The 27,938-nt window shown below is 29.0% G+C and overlaps 1 protein-coding gene and 2 long non-coding RNA genes across 13 annotated transcripts; 1 reads left to right on the top strand and 2 right to left on the bottom strand.

Annotated features, from left to right (window-relative positions):
* Window positions 1–826: 826 nt before the first annotated feature.
* LOC149889315 (uncharacterized) lies at window positions 827–8,522 on the top strand. 11 transcript variants are annotated; one of them, XR_016452022.1, is made up of 7 exons: window positions 827–878; window positions 2,174–4,063; window positions 4,617–4,736; window positions 6,435–6,491; window positions 6,943–7,126; window positions 7,362–7,551; window positions 7,891–8,522. It is a non-coding gene; the product is annotated as an uncharacterized LOC149889315 (long non-coding RNA). The 11 variants fall into 11 exon arrangements; XR_016452023.1 differs by having other exon boundaries at window positions 855–878; window positions 2,589–4,063; XR_016452027.1 differs by having other exon boundaries at window positions 861–878; window positions 3,960–4,063.
* An 11,480-nt stretch (window positions 8,523–20,002) lies between these two features.
* Window positions 20,003–22,554, bottom strand: LOC145183684 (B-cell lymphoma 3 protein-like). Its single transcript, XM_090085349.1, has 5 exons — window positions 22,220–22,554; window positions 21,925–22,039; window positions 21,571–21,775; window positions 21,366–21,457; window positions 20,003–20,645 (listed from the first exon to the last, which is right to left on the bottom strand). The coding sequence occupies exons 1-5, from the start codon at window positions 22,414–22,416 to the stop codon at window positions 20,349–20,351; spliced, it is 906 nt and encodes a 301-aa protein (XP_089941475.1). The 5' UTR covers window positions 22,417–22,554; the 3' UTR covers window positions 20,003–20,348.
* A 1,379-nt stretch (window positions 22,555–23,933) lies between these two features.
* On the bottom strand, window positions 23,934–26,293 carry LOC149889314 (uncharacterized). The gene is made up of 2 exons (XR_016452236.1): window positions 25,648–26,293; window positions 23,934–25,551 (listed from the first exon to the last, which is right to left on the bottom strand). It is a non-coding gene; the product is annotated as an uncharacterized LOC149889314 (long non-coding RNA).
* Between the last annotated feature and the right edge of the window lie 1,645 nt (window positions 26,294–27,938).

Here is a 27,938-nt window from a genome sequence, read left to right as displayed (position 1 = left end):
CTGACGACGAGTTTTCGTTTGATGTTGCTTCACGTCCTGTTATTTTGGGCCAAATATAGCTCTAATTATTTCTTACATAAAATCTTAGATTGCTACAGCAAGATGTTTTTTTTCTATCTTAACTGATATAATTACTAAAGAACTTAATTTTCAATATTAAGTTTATTTCTCGATATGCCGGCACTTAACGTTTTTTATGTAATAAACGATTTTTTTAATAAACTCTTTTTTTTAAATGTCATAATATCAAAGCTCATAAAAAAAAAACAATTAAAAATGTAAAATATTTTTCTTAAGGTTTTATTTATTCCTTGTTACTTTGCTACTGTTATTATTTGTTATATAATTCTTAAGAAAATTTGTCAGCGTTTAGTCAAATGAACTAATTAGTTAATTTGTAATGCGCATTTAAGATCATTTCCTACGAAATAACTGCTTCATATTTTTATTTTCAGCGAAAAACATTTTATTGATAAAGAATGACTTAAGACTTGATTCCCTATTAGAATTTAATTCTGAGAGTTTTTTGAAGAAATTAGTTATGTTTACATCCATTGAAAATTTTACTTTTGAAAAAGCGATCGTTAACGATCGCTAACGAGTTTTTCCGAGAAGTCAGTATAATCTTGCACCTAATATTACAAAGTTTGTTAGTAGAGACGAGGTTATCTCTTTTGTAAAAAAAAAATTGTCGGATTTCAAATAAAATTACAAACAGGAAGTTTGATAAATTAATTTCCTATTGGTATCATTTGCATTGTTTACAATAATGTTCATTATTCTCAACAGTAAGCTAATTTAAAATCTTTTTTTTTTCTTTCAAATGTAAGTTGTTTTTAATGACAGATTATTTTCAATCAAATATTTTGCTAACGAAGGTATTTTGTTTTTAATTTCAAATTGATGAATAATATTCTTATTTTTGCCATCATATGAATCGTTTTTTATAAATCCCAATAAATTTAAATTAAATGAAGAACTTAAGTATGTGTCATGCTTCTAATTAGGATTTATACACATTTAATAAATATTAATATATATGTAATTATAATAAATATGTATAATTTTTAATTAGAAACAATTTCTTATTATGGAAAATTTTAATTTGAAAAATTTGATGAGATTTTAATGATAAGTTTCGTTTGCTTCATATTTTAACTTTGCTAATCACAGGAGTAAAAAAATAAAAATGATAATAAAAATAATAATAACGCAAGATAAATATGATTTGATGACCGCAAAACTTCAATTGCACAGACTAACAAAAAGCGTGGTGGCTTTTTAAACAAAGTAGCTGAATCCTAAATAATTTAGGGAGCTTACACCGTATCTGGTGCCATTTTTTTTTTTTTGTTTTCTGTTTTTTTTTTTTATTTCCTACTGTTCTCTCACAATAAGACCTTTATTGCATTTTAAGATAAGGCAAATAGGTGTTACATTTGAAATAATCATCGCTCACTCCACCTTCATCGCATACATCAAAAGTACAACAAAAAATGTAAGGATTGTTTTTAGCAACCACAGATAACCTTACTTAAAGCAAAGGAACATAAAGCTGAAAAATAAAGTTAAGTTGACATAAAGAAAACAAACAGTTGTAAAAAAAGACAAAAAAAAAAAAAAAAAAAACGCCGGAAAGAAAAGAGCAACATTAAGGTATCATTTAACTACCAATCAAATAAGGTTTTTTTTTATTTTTATATTATATTACATAACATAATGTTATATTATATTATTACTATTGAGTTAATATTTTTAGTGTGTTAAAACTTTAGATAAAAATATGAATTTCTCACATTTCGTATTTTCAAATGTAAAAAAATACGAGTTGCTTTTCTTAACCTTTGGACTTTATTTATTAAAATTTTAGTTTTCATGTTTTTGGATGAGCTGAGTTCAAAGTATTTTTTTGGTGATGATGAGTGAATACAGATAAAATAATGATAATAACGCCTTAACATTTTTGCGAAATTCTCATTTAATCCCAAATTACACCGGGTCAATCCACAATCTATGCTTACGGATTTTCATTTAAATAGAATCTTTGAAAGGTTTCGAGTGGAATTGCTAAAATTGTTTTTTTTTGTTTTTTTTTTGTTTTTGAAGTCAAAAAAAAAGAAAAAAAAAAAATTTAGAGAATTTATTTCAAATAGAAACAAACTTTTTCTTATAGATCTACATAAGCACATTCAATGAATTGCAGTTATCCAAAAAGTTATTTAATAAAACAATTCAAAATTTTGTTCATAATAAAAAAAACGAGAACTAATCATGAAAACCAAGACGGTTGTTAAGGCATCTTGCTTCTAGAAAAGCTCAAAACGTCATAGCAGGTAACTGAATATTTTTGGCCGGTACAGGCAGAAATAACAAAAAAGCAAATTTTTAAAGATGGTAGCAGTAAAAGAAGTAGAATAGAAAATATTTTCTATAAGAGTAAAATAAAGAATAATGTTTCGTTTTTCGTTGCCTTCTTTGTTTCGTTTTTTTTATTAAATTATATATAAAGTGTCTTTAACTACATGTATTTAAAGTTTATAAAGTATTTAAAAATAATTATGTAATGTATTAAAAACTATTTACCAAAGGGATGACAAGCGACACATGCAGAGCGAATAAAAATGAAGAAAACCCAGATAAGTATTCTTCTTGAGGATACCAAAACTGTTAAGTATCTGAAAAAGTAATCTTTCCCCAGCGCAAAAAAGTCATCATACCATAGGGCATGCATCAAGTGAGCTTGATGCATGCCCTAATTTATGTATCCCGTAATATATCCCAGTAAATAACTAAAACACTTTTTGTCTTTAGCGTTGTCATTCACCTCTGATAAAAACATAAAAACCCATTTGGAAATTGATCAGCTGCCTTGAGTGTTGGCGCCTGATGATTCAAAGTTCAAACTCAAGACCTGAGGCTGAAAGAAACCTTCTGATTAATTATTTCAACTCTATTACTACTTTGAGTACATTTAGTACAGATATAATGGTTCCCTTTATTTTGCATTTTAAACCTCTTGTTTTTTGTTACAGAAAATCTTGTACAAATACCATTTGCTTTGTTCTTATATTGAAGTTAATATCACTGCAAAGGAGATTATGATTAACATAATTACATAATTAACAAGTAAATTGAAGAACTTTCTAACGAAGTAAAAAAATATATGCAAAAAGATTAGGTTTTTTTTATTGTTGTAATTTAAAAAAGAATTCCCTTAGTTTTGCGAGACTGTCAAACAGTGTCTGTACGAGGTAAGTAAATTTAGCCAGATTATATTAGCCGAACTTTATAAACGTTCTCGCATCTCATTTTCTGCAAAATCGGACTTGCTTAGATACTGACAATATAACGTGATTACGGAATACGGAAAATATAAGTATAAGACACGTTTCGAGCACTATTTTTTATTCTAAACATCTTTTCCAGCATAAAATATGATGCGCAATTTTATTTTGTCCATAAATCAGTTTAAAAGTTTTTTTAAAGTTTTTTTTTTCCTGTTAATTCCTACAAAGTTCGTTAAGATAAATAGGCTATTCACCATCGATATGTTGAATGCAGGTAAAATTAGTGAATCAGCTTCCTTCAGGACTGTAAGCGTCCTTTTTCTTGACTCTTTATTTTATTAAAGTCATCAAGCAATAAACAAAGATCTTTTAACTATTAACACAAAAAAACAACAAAAAACGTAATCAAGTGAGTTTTTTCTCTTTAAAAACTCGCAGATTTATCAATTGATAAACGAATCGTTATCAAAAAAATTTATTCAGTGTTGTGACTATGAATGATTTTTGCTGTACGAAAACGCAGCTGTTCAAGCTGCGTTTTGGATGTTGCGCAAATTAACATGGATTTTTACCCGCTGTTTTTCTAAAACTAAGCCATAACATCAAACCTCAATTTATGTACTTTTTTGGGAATATATTGTTGAAATCTTAATACATATTTGATTTTATTAGGTCTGATAAATTCACGGGGTAGATGCTATGAGTCGTTTAAGCAGTATTGAACAAGTGACATCTTCAAAGTTTTGTGTTTATATGAAAGGATTTTAAAGATCCAGGTTTGTTGACTTTCTAAATAGATTTTCAAATTGTTTAATACTTCCATTACAACAATCATTTTGTACGTTTTTACATTGAATAAGATAAAGCAATAAATATATCTACTATTTATAAAGTTAAAATTTTTAATGTTTTACTGAGGAAAATGACAGAAGGGATTTTCTCTCGAAGTTTTTGTAAATTTTTTGAACAATCCAACAAATATTCAAAAAGACATAAATTAGAAATAAAGCAGATGATGATGATGATGATGATGATGATGATGATGATGATGATGATGATGATGATGATGATGATGATGATGATGATGATGATGATGATGATGATGATGGTGATCACGATGATGATGGTGATCACAATAAACTTGTTGTTTATTGTTTAAATTATCTTGGTTTATGCTATTAATGGTAAAACTATTCATTTTTTCATTTCGCTAATTATATAAGATAATAGATTTTTTTTCTTTTACATTTTACATTTTGATATCTAGAAGCCCTTTTAATTGAAATTAAAGAATTACGAAAAGTGAACATGTAATTTGTTATTTATCAGGTTTCGTCAAGGAATGGCAAAATCCCGGACATTCTCCATCCCGGGATTTCGGTATTGAGAAATTTATCCCTGGGAAATCCCGGGGTTAAATGGAAAACAGAAACAATCATTCGCGGTGAAGTATGTAAAGAACAAATTTTTAAGTATTCATCAAGTGTTGAAAAATTATTAGTTTATTGATAATATAATTATATTATCAATAAAGTAATTATTTTTTAGTTCATTTACTAATGAACCTAAATAATTTAAATTATAAAACAGTACATTAAATAGATAACCCAGTAAACACGCTTTAGTTGGTCCAACTGACGGGCCAGTATTGGCTACAGTTGGCTAACTGTTGGCATTTCTTGCCAACCATTAACCGACTGTTTACCGCGTGTTTTTGAATCGTAAGTTTCCCGTAAGTTTGTAAATGTATATTATAAATATATTCACTTAGACCATGCGACTAATTATCAAAATTATTCAAATAGATTCATTCAATGATTAAAACTATTCAATAGAGTTAGTTTAGTTTGAAGCTTTTTATCATTTTTTTTTCTTTCAAACGCTTTTTCTACCCTTTAATTAAACTTTTAAACTCAAACTCTCGTACACCTCTTAATATAACCGTTACGCTGGTAAGTAGAAATATTTTACATTTATCCATTAGTAACACATTCAGATATAATTTTTGACATTGGTTGAGTTTTTAATTTATTTTTATGATGACACCATTGTTGTATTTGTATAAGATATTTTAGCTCTATTTTAACTATTATCAAAAGTTTAAATACAGCTAAAATGTATATGTGCGTGTATAGTAGTATGTTTATGTGTGTATTTCTGTATGTATATGTATGTTTGTATGTATCTATCTATCTATCTATATATATATATATATATATATATATATATATATATATATATATATATATATATATATATATATATATATATATATATATGTATATATATATATATATATATATATATATATATATATATATATATATATATATATATATATATATATATATATATATACACACACACACACACACAGAGTGTCTGCCAGATCAGGGGAATTCAGGGAAAAGTCAGGGAAATCAGATATCTGCAAAAAATCTAGGATAATCAAGGAAATTAGGTTGAATTTTAAAAAAATCAGGGAGAAATCAGGGAAAATGGCTCTTCATCAAACTTACATAACTTAAATAAGTTGTACATAGTACATGTAATATAAAAGTTTATTTGGCAGATAGTTTTATGAACTTCACTTGCATCAAGCGAATCTTGAATCTTCACTTGCAAAAATGTAAACAATTATACAACCCATATTAAATGTATCAATACTTGATACATTTAGTGTGGGTTGTATTATTGTTTACATTTTTGCAGTTGAAGAGCATTTTTCTAAACGAATCTAGGTCAATTTTTGTGAAGTTGAATTTGGGTAACTTTAAATTAAATCAAGGAAAACAGGTAGAAGATCAAGAAAGTATCAGGGAAAAGTCAGAGAAATCCACCTAAAAATATTGGCAGACATCCCTATGTATTTTGTATATATTGCATATAATATATGCCATATACAATATTGACATAATATGTGCAGTATATAAATAAATGGTATATGCAATTGTATATACAATATGACATATACATTTCATATTAAGCATATATAACATTTATATTATATTATTATTATTATATATATATATATATATATATATATATATATATATATATATATATATATATATATATATATATATATATATATATATATATATATATATTCATATAATGCATATAATTATAGCATTTTATTAAAAGGGACTTTGACTTCTGAAAACTATGAGAAAACTGTTCAAAATTTTGGGGATCAGGAAAGTAAGGTTTTGGATAAACTATTTGTTTTTTTGTTTTTGTTTTTGTTTTACTACTTGTTATACATTGTAAATGTGTTATGCATACATACATTAATTTGTGTTTTAATATAAGTCATAAATGGATGAAGGCTTTAAAAAAATACATATTTCATGTTACAAAAATACACATTTCTACTTTTTTATGCAGATAAAGGTTTTAAATAACGCTCTTTTCCATGGCCTTAATAACACAGCACAAAAATGTGCTAGAATACCATTTTTACAGCAATCAATTCACCTACAGGGATAAATAACATAAATGTTTAAAATTTTAACTCCAAATATTTGAGTTCCATAACACCTTTATCCATGTATGTCTTCAATTTAAAAACTAGATTGTGTTTTTGAAACCAGTTTTCCAATAAGATTCAAATGCAATCAAATATTATTTAATTATTTATGTATGTTTATAGAGAAGTTAGCAGCTTTGGAGTTAAGATTAACAGAACTGGAGCAAAAAAATAAGTTTTTAGAAGTTCAAAGTTTTTTGGATAATGAAGATATTGTTGTTCCCCTGGCCTTCCAATGGAAAGTAAGGAAGATTTGGAGAGGCTTAACCTTATGATACAGATGAAATCTGAGATGGCTCTCTATAAAGTTTGAAATTATTTTTTGTATTATAATGTTTCTAGCAGTCTTCAGGTTGCGTTTAAACTAGTAACTATTATTTTATAAGATCAAAGATAAGTTTTTTTATAAGTCTTATAATTGTAATTTATCAAAGGTAATTTAATAATACCTTAGTTATATTATACCGCATTACATTTTCATTTACCTTTGAAAAAATAGTTTAAATAAAAAAGTTGTAATATGTAGCATTATTTGTTTTTAGGTCGAATATCTGCGTTCTATTGGCGGTAAAGTTGAACGTCCAAAATACATATGATGTGTGTTGGGAGCCATGTTTTCCAAAAATTTTAGCGTTTTATGTAATCTAAACGGATCTTCAAGTAAGATGATAGCTACTGGAATGGGCAAGGTTAAGTTGCGATGTTATCATTTTGTGTTAAAGTGATTACTATGTAAGTATTACTAGTTATGTAAATTTTTAGTCTATTAAAGTCAACTGTATTTTTATATTTACAAAAATATGTTTACAACACTAAGAAAGAATATAATATGTTAGTACTTATGACAATTACCAGTGTTGTCATTAGTTGTAAATTTGTAAGATATTATATTCTCCCTTGGTGACTTGAACTTATTATCATATGCACATATTTTTAAAACTGCTAACCAGTTAATGTAATTCTTGATTTGCAAAGTATACGTATAAAAGCTTAAAAATAACTTAAAAATAATTTATATTTAAACAAAAAATAAATTGAGTTTTTAAATTTATTTTCATTTTATTCTTTTAGCAGCAGTAAGAATTCAGTATCTTAATTCCAAGGATAAAGATATTTACCCGATGGTTTCAAGATGGTTTCAGGGCGCAAATGATCAAGGAGATGGGCGAATAAATAGACAGACGAAAAGCAAGGTTATAAAAAATCAGTTGCAGTTAATCAATGAAAAGAATATTTAGTTATTATTTTCTTTTGAAAATTTATAAAAGCTTATTTTTCTTGATTTTATTTATAAATCTAATTTTTCTTAATTATTATTAATAATTATCTAATAAATCGCCAGGTTTTTAAATATTAGCGTTTTACAATATTATTTTTAATTAAAGTTGCCAATATTAGTTTCAAACCTTTAATAATATTAACTACAATAATAGAATATTTTTAGTTCTTTATTTGTAAATATTTTTCTTTAACGGTCTGGAAATAAAAGTGTAAAAAATTTGTTCTTTTTTTTGTATTCAACTAAGTTATCAATAAATAATACAATATTTTGTGTCGACAGTAATACTGTTTGGTAAAGTCTGATATACAAACAATCACTATTAGATAGAAAATTAAATATGAAAAAGCAAAGTTATACTTTGTTATTAAGCAATATTCAAAACATGATTTATAACTTTTGCACTTTCAATTTAAGCGCAAAAGTGAATTTAAGAAATCGCGAAAAAAAAATCATATAGTTGGGCCGGTAATGGTACCAACTGTTAGCCAACTGTTTTATTACTGTTGGGCCGTTAATGGCAAACAATTGTTTAAAAACAGTTGGCTAAGTGTTGGTAAAAGCGTTACGTTTTTTTCACGGTACCAACTAAATAGCCGACTGTTGGCCCAACTGTAGCTAATAGTTGGTTATTAGGATCGGGCCAACTACTTACCAACTGTTCGATGTTTACTGGGAACGCAATATTATTAATGATAGTAATTAAAAATAATATGAATATAGATAATTAAAAATAGTATGAATATACATGAATTATATTTATTTTTGAAATAGTCACCGTAATAAACTGAAAAACGTAAATCATTTCGTCTTTTTAATCAAGTTTGATTTTTTGACCTTAAAAACCCAGCTAAGAATGCTCGTTTGGACTCCACACTTTTTGGCCGTATAGATGGTATATAATAGTGTTGTTATCAACTTCGATTAAATTGTTTAAAAGTCGACTAGTCGAAAGTCGAAATTAGATGACTTTAAAAAATCGAATAGTCAATTTAAACGACTAAACATCCATATTTCTTATCTTAAACTAAAAGTGGACTAAATCAACTTTTAGTCAATTTTTAAAATGTATTAGTCGATTTTGGTCAACGTTGAAAAATGCATTAATCAATTTAGTCGACAGTCGAATAATTTCAAAGTTGTAATAACTCTAGTATATAATCATATGCTTTTTGAAAGTGATCACCTCTTGTGGCACCACTTTCAAATAATGACATTTCTTTTTGAATTTTAGAACTTACACTTTCTACCCTGACAGGTGGCGTTTGTGTTGCTGCCAATCCTTTTTCCATAACTTCTTTTAATTCTACACTAATAGTTTTGATCTTATTATCACACTCGTTGCTTGGTAAAACCTCGTTCAGTTGAACATCACTATCACTTTGCACGTCTGCTGATATAATTATACCTGCCGAGTTTAGGCGGTTCATTAGGTTTGTTCTAATTTTTTTATTTTGGGCACTTGTATTTGCTACAAAAACATCTGAAATTTTCGATGAAGTAACCTGGGCATTACGAAGATAATAAACTATGCTGCTTAATAGTTTTCTTCTCTCTTTAATTCGGTGACTCTAGGCGGCAGTTTTTAGATTTCGGATTGTTGTTGTTTTATTTTAATCAACATAAACTCAACATTGACCAAAGTAAAACAACAATAAATGCAATGTCAGCTGTAATTAAAGTTGCATCTCGTCGACAAGTGCCTCCTTAGTTGCTTTAACGGGAGTCAAAGCTAAATCTGATATGGTTCGATATTCCTTTTTTTTTCGTCTTTATGGAATCATCAAACTTGGAATCCAATTTAAGATCCAGAAATGCCTTTTTAACGCAATATTTTTACTGATCAAACCATTCAAGCATAACTAACAAACTGCTCCATCGGGTTTTGCAATCCATGATTAACTGAATGACCTTTCCAAACTCAACTTTTATGTATTTTTGTAAATAATTTTCATGTTTTGTTGGGGACTTTTTAAATATTTTTACAATTTTCCTGATTTTCGTCATAATAAGTCCAATAATTTGATGTTTAATTATAACCTCAGATGTTTTATTAATTAAAAAGTAATCGCTCGAATCTCGATTAAAATCTTCCTTTTCATAAACGTATTCAGTATTATAATCATCATCGTTTTTATTTAAATTTGCAAAAGCAGTGTTCTCATCATCTAAATTTTCATCAACTTCCAATTGACAGGCTGTCGTATTAGTTATAAACGATATAATGAATTTTATATTTTTACCATGGACGTATAAGAGATGGACGTGCAACTCATTGTTTAAAGAGGCGGCAGAAATCAGCAAGCCATGCGAGTTCCCGACAAACTCTAAATTTTCACCGGTCAACAAAAAAACTGCTAAAATGGCTACCCACAGTTTTAAAACAGAAACTCTGATCACGTGGTATTAGTTTAAACTCTTATATCATTTGTTTAACAAGACTGTTCAGGATAAATTAACTACTTCACGGTTGACAAATTACTAAACAAACTACACTAAGGTAAAGGAAATTAGTTGTCAGCACGAACAGATTTTCATCATTTTTTCAAGACGAACATTTGTGAATTTCGAAACTTTTTTCGTGTAAACAAAGCCTGTCAATGATAAAATAGACCTGTAAGGTTAATTTTAAAATAACTAAAAAAAATAGCAAAATACAAAAAAGCTCAAATAAAATTTTCTGTCAAGATCTGGTTTCATTCAATTCCTTGGTACTTCAATTACCAGCCTTAACTTTGTGTATTTTTATAGCATTTTTTCCGATATGTCGCCATTTTTTGCCTCGACTACTCTATAAGCTCCATAATATATATTCCGCTATGCATTATTTTTTTGTTAAGTGTATTTTCTAATGGGCTTTTTTATAATTCATTTCATAAAGCCAAACCTTTTAAAAAGTTATTCAAGTTTATAATTATCTTGCAAAATGGGGCCAGATATTTCATGCTTTCGTTTTTCATACTTCATATAGTATTTCATTTGTCATAAAAAGCACATAATAATCCATTAGTTTTTGTCAAATAAAATTTAGTTTACATATAGCTGGTAAATCATTATATTAATATTAAATACTTAGTTATTCTTGCGGTTTGCCATAAATTGGCTTTGCTAAATTCATTAAAACTGTGACAAATAATTTTTTTCTTTATTGTATTTACATTCATTGTATGTATAAGTTACTTAAACTTAACTGTATATATTTCTGTTTTTAAACAAAAAAATAGAAAATTCTATAATATTAATAAACTAGAAGTCTACAGCAATATATTAGATAGAGTAGTTCCCTGTATATGAAACCATTGTGCTTTAGGTAGCTACAAACAAGTTGATATTTTGTATTATTTATTATATCTCTAGTTATACAATGTACTAAAGCAGTTAAGTAAATGATCTCAATTTCTATATCATCACCAGCGTTATTTCTTAAAATATTAAGAATGTCTGGCTATATAAAATTAAGCTTAAACTTGGTTTCTACTGCTGTTATCTTTAATAACTAAAAGGAAGTTGATGTGACTGGTTAAACGAGACCAAAAATTTTCGACGAATCCGACAGACTTAAATATAATTAAATTTCTATTGTTTAAAACAAAAGATTTGTGACAATACGCAACGAGCATGGTTCCCAAAAAAAAGGAATATCGTTGCATGTCTACCTCTTATACATCCATAATTTTTTCTTCTAAGAAAAAGTGTTAAGAATTGTCTTTATTCTTTACATAAGAGAGAGGAACAAAAAATGCTCTTTTTTACATAACAAAAATGAAGCGTGGTAGACTAGAACAACTACGCGACTGCGCGCAACATTCCCCGCCCGACATTAATTTTTAACTAAGAGTTTGATGTCATCTTCATCGAAAAATTTTACTTGAATAACCCTTTCGTCCAGTGTTCTAATTGAGGGTTCCAGCAAATATGGCTTTTTTATAAGTCGTACGATAACAAGTGCTTTTCCATTATTAACGTACCTAACTTCTGCTGCTCGAATTTGCTTGTCATGTGACCTGATCACTTTCTGCACTATTCCTGTTTTTTTTCACAATCCGAGTTTAGCATTTAGGTCATGGATTGATAAAAAATCATTTAATACAATATGATTTGTGCCATTTCTTTTTGTGTGTTTATGATATTCTCTAAGCTCTGTGATGTACTCTTTTCGCCAGCGTTTCTAATAATGATTCAGTACACTCTCAATATATTTACTACGTGTATTTGAATTTCATTCAATTAAGCCTTCCTTAATTGCTTTAAAGTTCATTATTCTACCTTATAACAAGTGATTCAGTGTTAATGGGATGTCTCCCGGCGTTTCGTATGTAAATGTAATCGGGCGATTGTTAATAACGGCTTCAACTTCGGCTAGTATGGTCAGAAGTTTTTCGTATGTAAGGCGGGCATTTGCTATTACTTTGTGGAGGCAACGTTTGGTTGAAGCAACAAGTTTTTCGAAGAATCCTGCCCACGAGGGCACAGCGACAGCGTTGAAATGCCGTGATACACCGCGAGATGAAATAATACCTTGAGTAAATTTAAATAAGAATGGTGAGCCGTTATCGAAAATGATTTTAGTAGGTGCGCCTCGTTTTCGCTATAAATCAGCTGAAATATCCGGAACAAGATCTGAAAACGAAGAGCGTGTAGAACAGCAAGTATATAAAAAAAATCCAATCTTTATATAAATTACTGCCCTCGTATAATTTTTTATTGTTATTAATACAATTCAAAACAATGGTATAATCAATTCAGCAAATGGCTTTCAAATTTAAAGTTGGAGAAAGTTTTTTTAAAACAATAGACATAGTTTCCGCTTGTAACAACGCAGCCCTTAATTCTAGACGAGGAACAGTACTTTTCTTAACTTGAGAAATTCTAGATTTCGCTTTAATTAGTGAACAATGGTGTTCTTTATCAACAAAAATGTATAATAAAAAGAGACAACAGCCGTAAGCATTAAGACTGGCATCACTAAAACAATGTAATGAGATGTCCAGGACTAGACTATTATAATGATTAATGTACCAGCTTGGAATAATGATTATTTTGAGAGAAGCGGAAATCATCAACAATGGTTTGCCACACTCTTAATAAATTTCCCTAAAGCTTAGTGTCCCATCCTATTTTGTTCAAGCATAGTTCCTGAAAAAAGATTTTACACCATACTATCTCCCGTTGTGTTGGGGTGGTCTTGGTGTCGATTAACTTTGATAAATCAAATATTACAATCTCATTTTTTTTGTTCCAGTTTAAACCTAATACTTTGGTAGTGCTGAGAGGCTGAAAGTTTTGCTCATTAATTAAATTCTCTAATTCTTTACTGTTCGATTCAAATTTTCGTAGATTGAATCCTGCAACTTGGAGTCAACATTTGGCCATTTGATAAAATTCGAGTGCTGTGTTTACAAAATAAGCTCCTGTAATGAGATCATCTACGTGTAATGAGCCGATTAGTTTGTAAAAAAAACTTTGATCTTTGTTTATGAATCGTTCAGCATGTGTGATTAGTGTTGCTGAAAGGAGAAATGAAGATGATCTTGCTCCGAATAGTACCCTACAAAGTCTGTACGAACTAATTTCTTTCATATGAATGTTGTCCGTATTAATGTCGTTGAGATCTTTGAACCATAAAAACCGGACATAATCACGATCTATGGAAGATAATGCTATTTGTAGAAAGACTATTTCTATATCTGCTTTGCAGACAATCTGTTGGGCACAGAAACGTAATAAGACGCCATAAAGGGATGTTGTCAATGATGGTCCTGCGTACAGACATTCGTTTAATGATGGACCCTCGGCTGAACTACTTAAATAAAAAAAGATTCTTATCTTGCTTGTAATTTTATTCTCTTTCAAAACAGGTCGGTGGGGTAAGTAGTGTAGCTCTCCTAGAATTTTAGCGTTTTCGATTACCGGCTCAATAACACTTTGTAAAAATTGATCTTTTAAAACGTAATTGCATGATTGGAGAAGTGCCTCATCTTTACTTAGTTTCTTCTAGGCTCTTAAATCTTTTTATACATAAGTCATAATTGTCACAAATTGGATGGTGATCTACTTCAAATGGTAGCCTATCACTGTATTGCTTTTGGGTGTCATTGTATTTAATTGTGAGACGGAAACTATCAATAACCTCAAAGTTAAAATCATCAAATTCCCAAATCTCCCAAACTGACGACATGGATTCTTTCACTAAAGACTTTGGAGAAAGAGATGATTCTACTAACATGACATGTGCAGTGTTAACACAACTACCTAACTCACTTTTTTCAAATACCTTTTTTACAAAAATGGGACCACTTAGTAAAAAACATAGTTTAGACTTTAAAACAATGAGATCACTGTGGTAGCCTCTAATGAATGTATTTTCGACAAATGACCAATAAAAGCTATCTCCAATCATAACATCTACTTCAAACTACTATTTCTCAAATTACTGTCTGCTAACTTAAGACTATGTAAGTGTCTATACTTTTCACTAGCAAGATTTGTATATTGTCCGTTTAGAGGAGCATATGTCTTTTACGTAGCAAACTATTCGTACTGCTCGGTCGAGTAGACATTTAATTAGCAACTCTACTTTTTCTTAAATTTCTGTTGTATTATTCTTACCAAATGTTTTTATACTTATTTCCTTTCTACCTAATATTTTGACTTTTAAATTTGAATGTAACTCGGGTGATATATAACTTAACTGAGAGCAATTGTCGAAACGTATTCTGCAATCATGTTAATTACCATAATTGTCCAATTGTTGACCTTTAGATGTAGCTTCTGCAACTGAAGTAAATTCTCCTTCAGATTGATTATGATGAGATTGATTTTGCAGGTTAGAATTCTGTGTATCGATATATAAAGCAACATGATGATGACGTCCACATTTAAAGCATTTTATTTGAGATAAACTCTGTTTACTTATGTGTCCACTTCATAAGAATTTGAAAAAAATTTTTTTTAACTGATGATTTTCTTTTTTGATTGAATATTTGTAACTGATTGACAGTATTGTGATTTATGTGGCTGGTCACAAAATAAACATTTATTTAGTTTTTGGAAATCTCTCAGATTGTTCCTTTCAAAATAGGAAGCTTGACCTATATTATTTGGATATGAACTATACCAATTTGTTATCCTGTTAAATAAATTAGATGAATAAATTCGATTTGGTCCTCTGTTTTTTACACTAGTTTGAAATGTTTCTGCAGTTTTAAACCTCTCTGATTTATCAAATGAGTTAGTTAATGCTTATTCTCGCGCAAGTAATTCAGTCTTTAGAAGATCAACAACTGATTTAATATCCCAGTTTGTCATTGTTACTAAATTGACTTTTGACAATTAATGTCAGTTCTTCTGGTTTCTTTTTCAAAATTATTGGGATAAGGAGAGATCCGAACATATTGCTGCTAATACCCAAGTTCTCGAGACTTCTTGCTTGTATTTCTAAGCTTTAAAAAAATTATCTTAACTTCTCTATTCTCTAAATACTATGGATTCTCTCAAATGATAGGAGATTACGCGTATGTGATGATATAAGAGCTTGCTTATTTTCATATATTCGTTTAAGTATTTCTAATGCGGTCTTGCAATTTTCGCTTTTCAAGGCAAGTCCAGTTATAGATCTAGGGAAAGTCCCTGAAATAAGTTGGGTAAGTAAGTCATTTTTAGGATATCAGATAAATCATCATTAAGATCGATTGCACAATTAAAATTCTCTATAAATGTTACCCAGCTTTCTAGTCTGCCATTAAATGGTTCTAATTTTAATACAGGAATCTGATTGTTTTATTTTTAGAATTGATTGTTAAATTTAAGGAATCGATTTTGGGATCGGGTTTTTTAAATGACTGTTAATAATTGATAGTTCGTTCTTACATAAGAGTGTAAGTTCTGTGGATGATTCTGCGTCCTGCTGCAGTTCATCCTCATCTTCAATAAACAAGGAAATTTCTTCATCCAATTGAATAACTTTAGTGAATTTCTCATGAATAGTATCACGAATATCGCTTAAATTTTAATTTTGGTCTTCCTCATTGTTGTTAGATAGAATTTCGGATGATTTTTCAAAAAGTTTATTTAGTAGTTTTATATTAACAGTTCTAAGTCTACGTTTTGAATGCAAATTTGACATTCTGGCTAAATAACAAACTTTATAATCCAGTAATAATAATCTAGTATCTAAACTGACTGGAGCGTAATACGAGTTTTATAATTTAGGTATGTGTGCAAAATTTTTAAACTATTCAGCTATTTAATTATTTTACATCATTGTAAAGAGCTTTCAATCAGTATAACGATGGTGAAAATTTCATAAAAAACTAATGATTCTACTAAAAGTTATGCCCATTTAAGTGACAAAAATTCATTATAAGGAATGCTTAAGAAAACTGCAACCAACATAAAAAATTAGCGTTCGGCTTACGGTGGTTTTATAATAGAACTTCATTGTTTAGTTTTTAACGCATTACTTTGCCTCGATTATATTTTTATTCAACTAATAACAGAAATTTTTTTTGTGTGTGTGTTTTTGTGTGTAAATCATGTTTTGAATACTTTAAAAAAATCACCAATATTTTAAATAAAGTTTCATTTTTCTAAAAAAACAATTTTTTAATGAATAAAAAAGTCAAATATACAAAATGTTCATAATCTTGAATCCCCCCCCCCCCAACCTCTCCAACAGAATAATATTTGGTACCTTTACTGCGTGCAAAAATAGAATATGAGCGTGTCATTATTTTTTAATAAAATTTGGCAGGTACATAGAAAATAGATATAGAAAATTGATTCAAAAGTTAGAAAAAAAACCCATCATCCCTTCAATGTCAATTCACTTCCAGAACAGGAATGAAGTTTTCAATAGCAATGAAATCACTAAAAACGTTAGTAACTGCAAAAAAAAAACAAATTGCAACAAACTTACAACACTCTACTTTTAAAATATTATCTAAGCCAATATAAAATTCTAAAAAAAAGACGAGAAAAATCCATCCTTACGATACCTACCTCGAGCACGCGGTGAAAAAATGGTCACAGATTTTAACTTTAAAATCGGTGCCGTAAATCGCAGATACGCACATACCTAGATAATTAATTAAAAGCGAATGCAAATCGAAATAGCCATTTAAAATAAAACTGTGTTATGGAAAATTACGTGATGGCAAATCAAATGACTAGTGTTGTTACGACTTTGAAATTATTCGACTGTCGACTAAATCGGTGAATGTATTTTTCAAAGTTGGCGAAAGTCGACGAATACATTTTTAAAAACGGTAAATATCAATTTAGTCGAAATATTTGAATAAAAATTTTATCATAATCATATTCTTTAACCCTTTCGAGACTTCCGGTACATATATGTACCACTTAATTACATAGCTGATCTAGACAGCTTTTGTGAGTAAAATTCGTTTGAAATGCATATATTTTTATTTGTTAATGACGCATTAGGAACGTGGAACAAAAATAGGAAATATTTACCTAAAATCAATAAAAAGCTGAAAAGAGGCGAGTATGTATTTCAGTGCAGTAAAGATGGACTGACTATTTGTAAAATAGTAAGACACAAAAGAAGTCCTAAAGTTGAGTAATTTTCATAAAGCTGATGTTACAGAAGTGACGAAAACTTTGAAAGACGGCTTAAAATGTAGTGTTTCTTGCCCAGAGATGATTGCGTTTCATCGCGAAATTATGGGAGAGGTGGATTTAGCGGACCAAATGATAGGACTAAATGAACTGGATCGTAAATCGAATAAATGGTGGAAGAAAGTTTTTTATCCCTTACTTATGATGTCCCTTGTAAATGCTTGGATAAAACATAAGGAAGCCATGAAGATTCCTTGGAAGCAACTTTTGGTTCCCCTGGCAGAGGAAATGATAAATGAGGGAAGAAAAACTGCAGCTGTACAACGTTCATTGTGGAGAGGGAGACCACCTATGAAAAAAATGCGACTGAAAAATATATCTCCACATCTTCCTGTGGAAGGAACCCCAAGATGAAACGTAAATTTGCGGGAAACCAAACACAAAAACGGACAAAAACAACTTTTCTGGAGTATGATCTTCCATTATGTGAATAAAAAGGTGGAGACAATCTTTTAGAAGTGAAATACACTTTTCTGCTGGCTTAGACCCTAAAACGCAAATCAAAACTAGATTCTAATCGCTTTTCAACTAATGTACATTCACATTCATATATCTGCAGTTTCCAAAAGAAGTCTACACATCAAGTGTTTAGGAAAATTTAGAGCCTCTTGATATTTAATCAATAACTTCCTTTATAAATTGCTTTTTAATCTGCACGTAGTAGTCTAGCACCATTTTTGATAGTATTACGTGATTTTATTTCCTCGTGCAACTAGCCCGGCTCGTATATCAATGGAATTACAAATTGTACTGAATGATCTTTTGCTGCCAGGCACGCGCCAACACTTAAAAAATAGATCGTGATTTTCGGTTTTTTATTTGAGGTTTTTCTTTTAAATATTTTTTTGAAGCTCTCATGGATGGAAACTTCGTGCTTGCGATTGCTATGTTACTTTAAGTTTATGTTTAGACAGTAAATGGGAATGTGGACCTTTTTGTTGAACCACCAGCAATTTTCAATACTTTTTTTGCATGAACTTTGCTCACAGCTGTTTCTCTTAAGAAAGAAATGTCTTAATATAAGATTTGTGGTGTTGAATTCTGCGTAGTTCATCATGGTATTTTTTTTATTTTATTTTTTTTTTGTCGCTGCGAAAACGTTTATTTTATAAACTTTTTGTATTTTGAAAACTTCAGTAATTTAAACCGTAGTTGAAGAATTTTTGAGAATTACGCGTACATTTCGTCTAAACTTTTTTTTTTTTATGCCAATTTAACTTTCAATTTCTCTTCGTTAAAATCTTTTATTCCTGTCATTTTTTATAATTAAAACTATACGTCTTTTTTTGTTACTTATGTTTCATAATTAAACAGATAATTTTTTAAGAATTTTTTATTTTTATTATCATTTGTTAATTAAAGCTTTTATTAATAAATTCTTATAATATAAAAAAAAAGCTAGGTAAAACCCTCTAATTCTCATCCGACGATTTGAAATTAAAATGAAGCCGAAAATTCGAAATTAAATTGATTAAAAGATTGCAAAGAGAATAAACAGTGATGAAACAAATAGTTTACCAAAGACTATATTTACTAGACACTTTGATGTAAAAATAAGTTAATAGCTTAATCCCTCTTATCTTTACTTTTTTAAAATTATATCCCCGAAATCACATTTTATACTTTGTCTTTTCGTCGCTAAAGACAAAAATAAAGAATAAAATGTGCACGCTTTTAAAACTTTTAAAATGATGTCGATTTCTATTTTATGTTAGATTCAAGTCTTCTACGTTGAGTAAATATTATGAACAGTATAAAAATATGCTACGAAGTGTACGTTAAGTGTTATGAAAAGTAAAGAGTTACAAAGCGTTTGAGGAATGGCTCCGTAAACACCTCACTTCAGATAATATCAAAGTACATTGTTAATTTTATGGGGATTTTTTTCCTGCATTTCTTAAAATCTTCTATCCACGTTTATATCACCACGATTTACCAATATGGCAAAAAAAACAAACAAACAACAAATAGAAATTTTAAGCATTTTTAAAAAGTCTGTCATGCGAATACTTACGGATGTTAACTTTTTAGTTAAGAAAATTTCGTTTCATTTTCACGAGAAGAAATTCTAACTTAGGAAGCTGACTTTTAAAATTTTAAACATTTTTGGCGCACCATTTTTTTTCTTTCTTTTTTTTTTTTTGAGAGAGAGAGGGGGTGAGGGTATGGGGTGAAGGGGAAGGATGGGGGAGGGAGTTTATATAGAAGAGGTTTAGCTGTAACAAAATTAAACAACTTAAAACAACCGAATAAAAATAAAACAACTTTAAAAAAGCTTTTAGCGACAACAAAATTTCAATAAAATTAACATTTGGAATCAAACTTATTATTAACTTATTATTTACAATATTACTGATTACTTATATACATACTTTTAACTTGAATGTTTAAAGTTTCTTTTAAAGAAAGTTAAGGTTTCTTCTTGCAGCAATATACGTGTTTGACGATATAATAGGCATTATATTTGTGTAAATACAAATTCTCTCAAATACCTCTAAAGCTCAACTGCATTATTACTGAGTTTATCCAATAAAACTGAATAAATCCTTCTCAAATCGCTGGTTTCAGGATTTTGAAACACATCCAAGCCTTTTTTTTGCATCTTATGATTTTATTTGACTTTTTTCAAATTCAACTTTTGTATTATTTCTACATCTTTTGTGTATGATAAAGGTAACCTATTATGAATATCCCTCAAAGAACAATCAGCACCCAGAGCCAGCAGAGTTGCACATGCTTCTTTATCGTTAGCACTGGCAGCAATGTGTAAAGGGGTAACACCACAGTTATTAGGGCTGTTTGGACTTATATCGCACTTTTTCACCAAATTTATAATCACAAGAAGTCTCTCACTTAGTTTACATAGCGTAATTGCTTCATGCAATGCATTATTTCCATTTTTTGGGTCCTGCAATAAATAATTCTATGTATAAGTACGTACATATGTACGTACGTACGTATGTACATACATACATACATACATACATACATACATACATACATACATACATACAACACTGTCCTAGGAAACTAAGGGAATACTAAAATAAAACACTTTTCCAGAAAACAAAAATGTTTAAAATAATCATAAAACAGTTTTTACTTAAAAATCTCTATTAGATATGTTATTTCCTAATAAAAATGTGGAATACATTCTTGTTTTGTTCTCTATTGTATGATTCCTTTTTAAATGTTTTTTGTATGAATGCAAAACAGTATGAAAACAGATTTCAGAATGAAGGGAACTTTTAAAAAGATAAACCCCTTCCAGTTTTGGAGGAAAAACAAAAAAGTAGCTTGTTTCCTAATGACATTGTCTGGTGATGGATTTGATCAACTACTTGCATGCACTATATAGAGCTGTTAAAGACTAGAAAATTTTAGAACAAAATTTTGGAATTGCTGTTAAGCTATACAAAAATAAATTAAAAAACTTTCTATTAAAATGGCAGATTCTTATAAGCTACTGATAGTGATAAAAAATGATTACTTTAATGAAAGTTAAGCATTTTAACTTTCTGTAATTCTGTTACATATGTATATTATGTATGCATGTATAACAAGCTTAAAACATTTCAAACATATTCTTAAATCAAATGAAGAGCATATTTAAGTCAAAATTCCTTACTGTGACATTGCTGTCTACGAAACTGTGGGCAGACATATAGATGCACATTTCTGGATACTGGTTTTGAAGAGCCAAGAAGTATGGAGTATATCCTAAAAAATGCCACAAAGTAAAGAAACCATTTTTCATTACATCATTTTATATTTTCATTACATTATTTCAAACTATCTCTTAATGATAAAGAACTGGACCTGCAAATTCTTACCTGAAAAATTTGTTGTATTCATTAGTTGCTTTACTTTGGTTTTTTCAACATCACGTAAGATTACTTTTAAAGCATCAGTGTTATGATGCTCTGCGATGTGATGGAGAATATTCCATCCTTTTCTATCAGACAATCTCAAATCTGCACCTGCTTTTATCAAATATCGAAGTAATTCTGGCTGGGTTAAAGCCAGCTGCACTGCACTCTAAAGAGAAATGATTAATTTTTGTTTTAAACTTTTTTAAATTTACAATCCAACAAAAAATTCTGCTAAAAAAAAATCTACTTTGTACTCTGTAAATAATCACAAAATTTATTGACATAAGGATAAAAGTTTGAAGTAGGAATACTTACAGTTTTCTTTTTATTTTGAATATCCAAATTCTCCTTCTCCCCAAAATACCAATTCAAATTAATTAACTTTTTAGCTTCTTCTAGTTCTTTTTGACAGAGGTGAATGATTAAATAGCTTTAATAAAAAATTGAAAAAAGGTATTTAAAATGTTACAAATAACTAAAGAATAGCTTCACTATTGAAGTAAGAATGTCACGTCACATGTAAGCCTACACATAGTTGAACAATATTGAGAAAAAAAAAGGCAAAAAACCGAAATCTACACCTCTAAATAGGATAACTCATTTCACTTACGTATCTCCATCTTCATCTGGAGTAAATGCTTCTTTTAAAAACTCTTTCCACTTTTTAACTGCTACTTGATCAACTTTACTACCATTATCCTCATCCTCTGTAACTGTGATTTCTTCATTATTCAAAGTTTCGTCATTATTAAAAATTTCTTCACTAACAAAACCTGAGTCTTCAGATATAATTTTTTCTGACTTCATTTTTACTATTTATACCATAAACATATACTTCAAAACAAGTAAGTTGGACTTCAACATTCGAGGTATAATTTATTGAGATGATTAAGACGGACTTTCCTGTTAGAAAATTTTTACAGTTTCCCTTATGTTGGGAATTTCCAAACGATCGAGAAAAACCTGGGTAAGAATTTAATCACCTTCAACCAATGGTATAACTTGGGGGATTTTATTGGACGAAAATTTAAGCCGATTTTTTTGTTTACAAGTTTAATCCGCCATTTATAATAAGAGCAAAAGCTTTATCCCATTTGCGAAATAAAAGTTAAAAATCCATGTTAAGAGCATTTAAAGTTTCCAATAAGTTAAAGATCATTCGAAAACTCTTTTTAATAATTAGATAATTTTTTTTATAAGCCTAGGTTCTTTATAAAATATCATAGTTCATAGAAAGTATAAAATATCATAATTCATAAAAATGCTCTAATAGCATTTGCCCCAAGTTAAACAACTTGGGGCTTTTTTATTTTATGAAATCTGTGAAAAGTTGTGTCACTTCCATTCACATATCCATTCGTCATTTTAATGTTAATTTTTAAGGTATATAGCTAGCTAAGTTTTGTTTGCCCTAAATAGAAATGACTTCCTTAACATTATGTCGCACCTTACGGCTTCACTTTTCGGATCGAAGTTGAACATATATATATATATATATATATATATATATATATATATATATATATATATATATATATATATATATATATATATATATATATATATATATATATATATATATATATATATATATATATATATATATATATATATATATATATATATATATATATATATATATATATATATATATATATATATATATATATATAATATATCATTGCCTTTAAAAGATTTGATAAACGGCCAAAATCGTCTACTTTTCTTCCTTAGCCATTTGCGGCTGTCTTCCAAAAAAGTTGGCTTTTCGGCATATTATTACGTTTTATGCTTTTCAAGAAATTACAATCTTCAAAATGTTTATTAAAAAATACAACGTTGTTCAATTTACATTTTCCCAAAACATTTTTGGGAAGTAAAAATCTCTTAATGACAATAAGATTTTAATATGAGATTTTTAATGGGGAGTAAAAAAAACTTCGAAAAAATCTCATTACGCAACGGAAAATAACATAAATAAAATTTCTTTTGTAAATTATTTGGTTTGCTTAAGCACTGTTTCAGTTCTATTGCAAATAAGTTAATTCTATTTTGGAAAAATAAAAATTCAATTTTCGTAAAAATTTTCTTTATTGGAAAAAATTCAAGCCGACATTAAAATAAATATTTTTAAACTTTTAATGACTATTAGAGGGTATTGCATTTTTCAATAATTTTGAAAAATATCTAATCATTAAAATGAATAACTTTGGCATAACCGATGATCGACTTGTTCATAAGTTTAAATCTTTGATACCAGCAAAAACTGACCATCTACTTATTATAAACTTTAGTCGAAATACTTTTTTCACTAACAGTATGGATATAGAACTTCTAATTTACTAAATACGCTTAAAAAGATAACTGAAAAAAATCATCATTTTTTAAAATTGTTAAAATTTGACAACAAAGTGCAATTTTGAAGTCAGCCTTTCAATATTTACATCTGATAAGTCTTTAAACTGCACGCTAATTTAAAAAACATTGTCGATATTTATTTACTTCTTCTGACGGTTGGTACTTCTTCATGAGGCAAAATTTTATGCTATCAATTGGAAATTCTTCCCTCGTGCTTCTGGAGGGGACGTTCAAATTAGAGAGTGACGTGGTTACGGGAAATGCGGTAAAGGGAAATTACGGCGAAGTTGGAAAAAATTTTACGATATTTCCGCGTGATCAGTAATTATGGTAACGGTAGTACCGCAGGAATGGTAATTACGGACAATACCGCGGTAATACCGCGGGAACGGTAATTACGGGCACGGTAATACCGTGGTAGCGGTAATAGATTTGTAATTATTTCCGCGGTAACGGTTATCAACTTTTCACACAAAAATTTTGACGGGCCTTTTTGTTAAACTACTTGAACTAAACTGCTGGCGCCAAATATATATTTTGCGATTTTCAAATAAATATATAGTTTTATATCATTGATAAAGTATCTATTTCCGTCATAGGAGTAGGCAAAGAGAGCTGTTTGTTATTTTGTATTATTTGCGTTAGTAAATTTAATAAGTTAGTACAAGGAGATAGAAACACACACATAAAACGTTCCAAAATTCAAAATCAACTGCAAATATCAGTTAAGTAATCTGTTTTCACACGGTGGAGTTCTCAACTCAATATGCTGCAATCAGTATCAATAAATATTGAAGATATAGCAACTTTGTCAGCAAGAGAACAAGGTATAAAACCTTAAAGAAAATTACTTGATTTGAACAAAGATTTTATTGAAAAAAAGACATAACGGTGTTAACACCAAATGATACTGCTACTAAACAACTTTCAACAAATAAACACCTTTTTCTGCACATGATTGATGCAACTAAATATCAAATACCAAAACATTTGCAGGTTTTGGCTACAGATAGTAATGTCATAAAAGAGTTTAAGATAAATTTAAATAATATATTGAGTGCTATTTTCCAAATAGCACTCAATATACAATATATTATTTAAATGTATTTAAATGGGGAATGGGACAAACCTAGTGAGGATTTCGTGAGGATAGAAGCAAACCAATGGAGATGGAGTGGGGATGGTAATATTTTCTGTCCCCGTGTCACTCTCTAATACGAACTTCGTTCCATTCCAAGATATTCAATACAATATTTAATGTAACAATACAACGACCTCTATTAATTAATATGGTTAAATGTTAAAAAAAAAAGTGCATCATCTTTAAGAGAAAAATTTAACTCATCTGATATAATATTTCCGCTTACTGCCCTGGTTTTTTGGTACTTTGTTTGATGGTGTGTTGGTAAACAACTCGGTCGATTTTTTTAAAAACAGATAATGAGTGTAACAGTCGTTGCTTTTTCATATTTGGTCGTAAAAGGTGCATCATTTAAAAATGCATTCAACATAATGCTGCGTAGTCAAAGACGATAAAATCTCTTTTTCTTGGAATGGCATCCATCTTTTCCTCTCCTCTGGATCCTTTTAAATTTAAAGATCAAAATTTCCTTTTCAGTTGAAAGTTGATCGGCAGGGAGCATTTCAAAATACATTTTTAAAACTGCTAAAATAACTTACTAATCCGACAATATTATCACAACTTTGTAATTTATCACATGGTATCTTGTAACTTGTTATGCCCAAAAGTTGCTTTATATAATTTATAAAACAATAGGATTTCATAAGTTACCTAAAAAAAGAGGCAATTGCAAATATTTCTCTCTAGGTAAAAAGATCAAAATGTAGATGTAAAACTTTTAATCGGCCAACAGCCAAACAACTTTATCGTGTGATGTCGAGGCATGTTATTATAGAAGATCATGGGTAACATATATTGCACGTGGTCCCCTTTTCTCTCCTTCTTACTGCTTTTAAATGAAGGTTTAACCAGTTTTTTCTAGTTTATTAAAATATTGAAATCTTCAACTTTTTAGCCGGATAGCAAAATATTACGATTAATCCGGGAATCTGTTTCTAATGCAGAAATGTTTCTAATGCAGAAATGTTTCTAATGCAGAAATGTTTCTAATGCAGAAATGTTTCTAATGCAGAAATGTTTCTAATGCAGAAATGTTTCTAATGCAGAAGATGATCGCATTCAATTACGTCACGGTTAATTTCGTGCTCCATTTTTTTTTACTGTTAAACCCTTTTACATTTAATGTAATCTTTACAAGTTGTGAAAAGCCGGGGGATCGACGGAATTAGAGTTTGCTACATCAGCTCTAAAAGTAAAAAACTGAGTCGTGCATTAAAGCATTGAAAAAAAAAAAAAAACAACGTAAAACTAAGAAATAAAGAAATTAGAAATATATATCAAGGGTATTTAAAATTTGTAATTATTTTGTAGTAATATTAATATTATTTTTTGTCGATTCTTAATTTGTTGAAGTTTTAGTTAAGATTATTTACAGCTAATATACTCTCTTTCATTGAAATAAAATTCAAATGTTGTTTTTTCTGAAAGTGGTATCAGATTTTCTTAGATCGATTTTCTTAGATCGACTTAAAAGAATGGGAACGCATCACAAGTAAGCTAATAAGCTATCTTTCGTTAAGATTAAATTCAAATGTTTATTATTATTAAATTGGTTTCAGATTTTTTGTGCACCAACTACCATCAGTGAGTTTATGTCATGAGAATTTATCAAATAAACGAATCATATTATTTAAACGTGAACGCATCACGTGTGTAAAAAATGGGTCTGTTGGAATCATTTTTTAAAAAAGCCGACGATTTTGTTTGTAAAACAATACTTATGTAAAGCAACACGTCATATTACATAACCACAAAGTTTATGTTATCGTTATAAATGATGAGGGGCCATTTGATGAGGACCTGTATGGTTAACAAAAAACAGCCGATACTTTATCTCCTTACTTCCTGTCTTATTTTTTCCTGTTTATTATTTGGTTACTTTCATCGCTGAAAATTTTCTCTGGGTGTCATCAGCTTTCTAACGCAAAATTTTTCTAAATGTATTTGAAGAAACACTTTTTTCACAACATCCGTTGGAGGTTTTCTTACATTCAGAATAACATAATCTTGGGTTGCCTGTTGGTTTACCCTTTTGGTTGACGCTTTGCAGGCTTCAAAAGTATTTTTTGTATTATATATCTTAAAAACAATGATAAAGTAATAAGTAAAGGATTTTTTTTGTTTTGAAAATATGAATGATGTACATTCGCAATTATGTCAGTTATTATTTTCTGGAAGACTTTTATAAATAACTTTTTCGAGAAAAGGGGGGTGGGGTGGGGGGAGCATTTGGAGAAGAATTCAACTCAAATTATAAGTATAATGTTTTCATAAGTAAGTGAGCATACATTTGCAAAGAGTATTGTTTTTTCTGCAGGAAAATTTTTTTCCTTGTCTAAGGTTTTTTGCCATCGTCCACCTTTATGTAATATTATTTTTTCATCGTAATTGCAACGTCAAAAGTAATCTTTTTTTAAATTGTTTGAAAATCTCTGTATGTTCTAACTAAAGCTCTTCGTTTAACAGAGCGTTTTTAGAGTTGAACATCTCGAGCTTAAGCAGCACCAATACCAGGGACAACCTTTTCTTTGAAAAGGCAATTCCATTGGATAATTATATAGCCATGTATGTTATTTTTATTTCTATTAATTGTAAAAAAAAAAATTTTTTTTTTTAATTTATTCCTTGACTTTATTCTTATTTCTAAATAACTCTTTACCAAGGCTAATATTATTTTCGATCTGACAAATTAGTTTCGATCTGACAAATTAGTTTCGATCTGACATAAATTAGCCTCGATCTGACATAAGTTAGTTTCGATCTGACATAAATTAGTTTCGATCTGACGTAAATTAGTTTCGATGAGTAACAAACTTTCCTTCAAACGGAA

This window comes from Hydra viridissima, unplaced genomic scaffold (assembly GCF_058129835.1).
Source record: "Hydra viridissima isolate aposymbiotic clone 2 unplaced genomic scaffold, HvirCarnegie_v1 scaffold_4, whole genome shotgun sequence".
Classification (NCBI taxonomy): domain Eukaryota; kingdom Metazoa; phylum Cnidaria; class Hydrozoa; order Anthoathecata; family Hydridae; genus Hydra; species Hydra viridissima.
The sequence above is the reverse complement of the archived record's forward strand: the minus strand, read 5'-3'. Positions and strand labels throughout refer to the sequence as shown.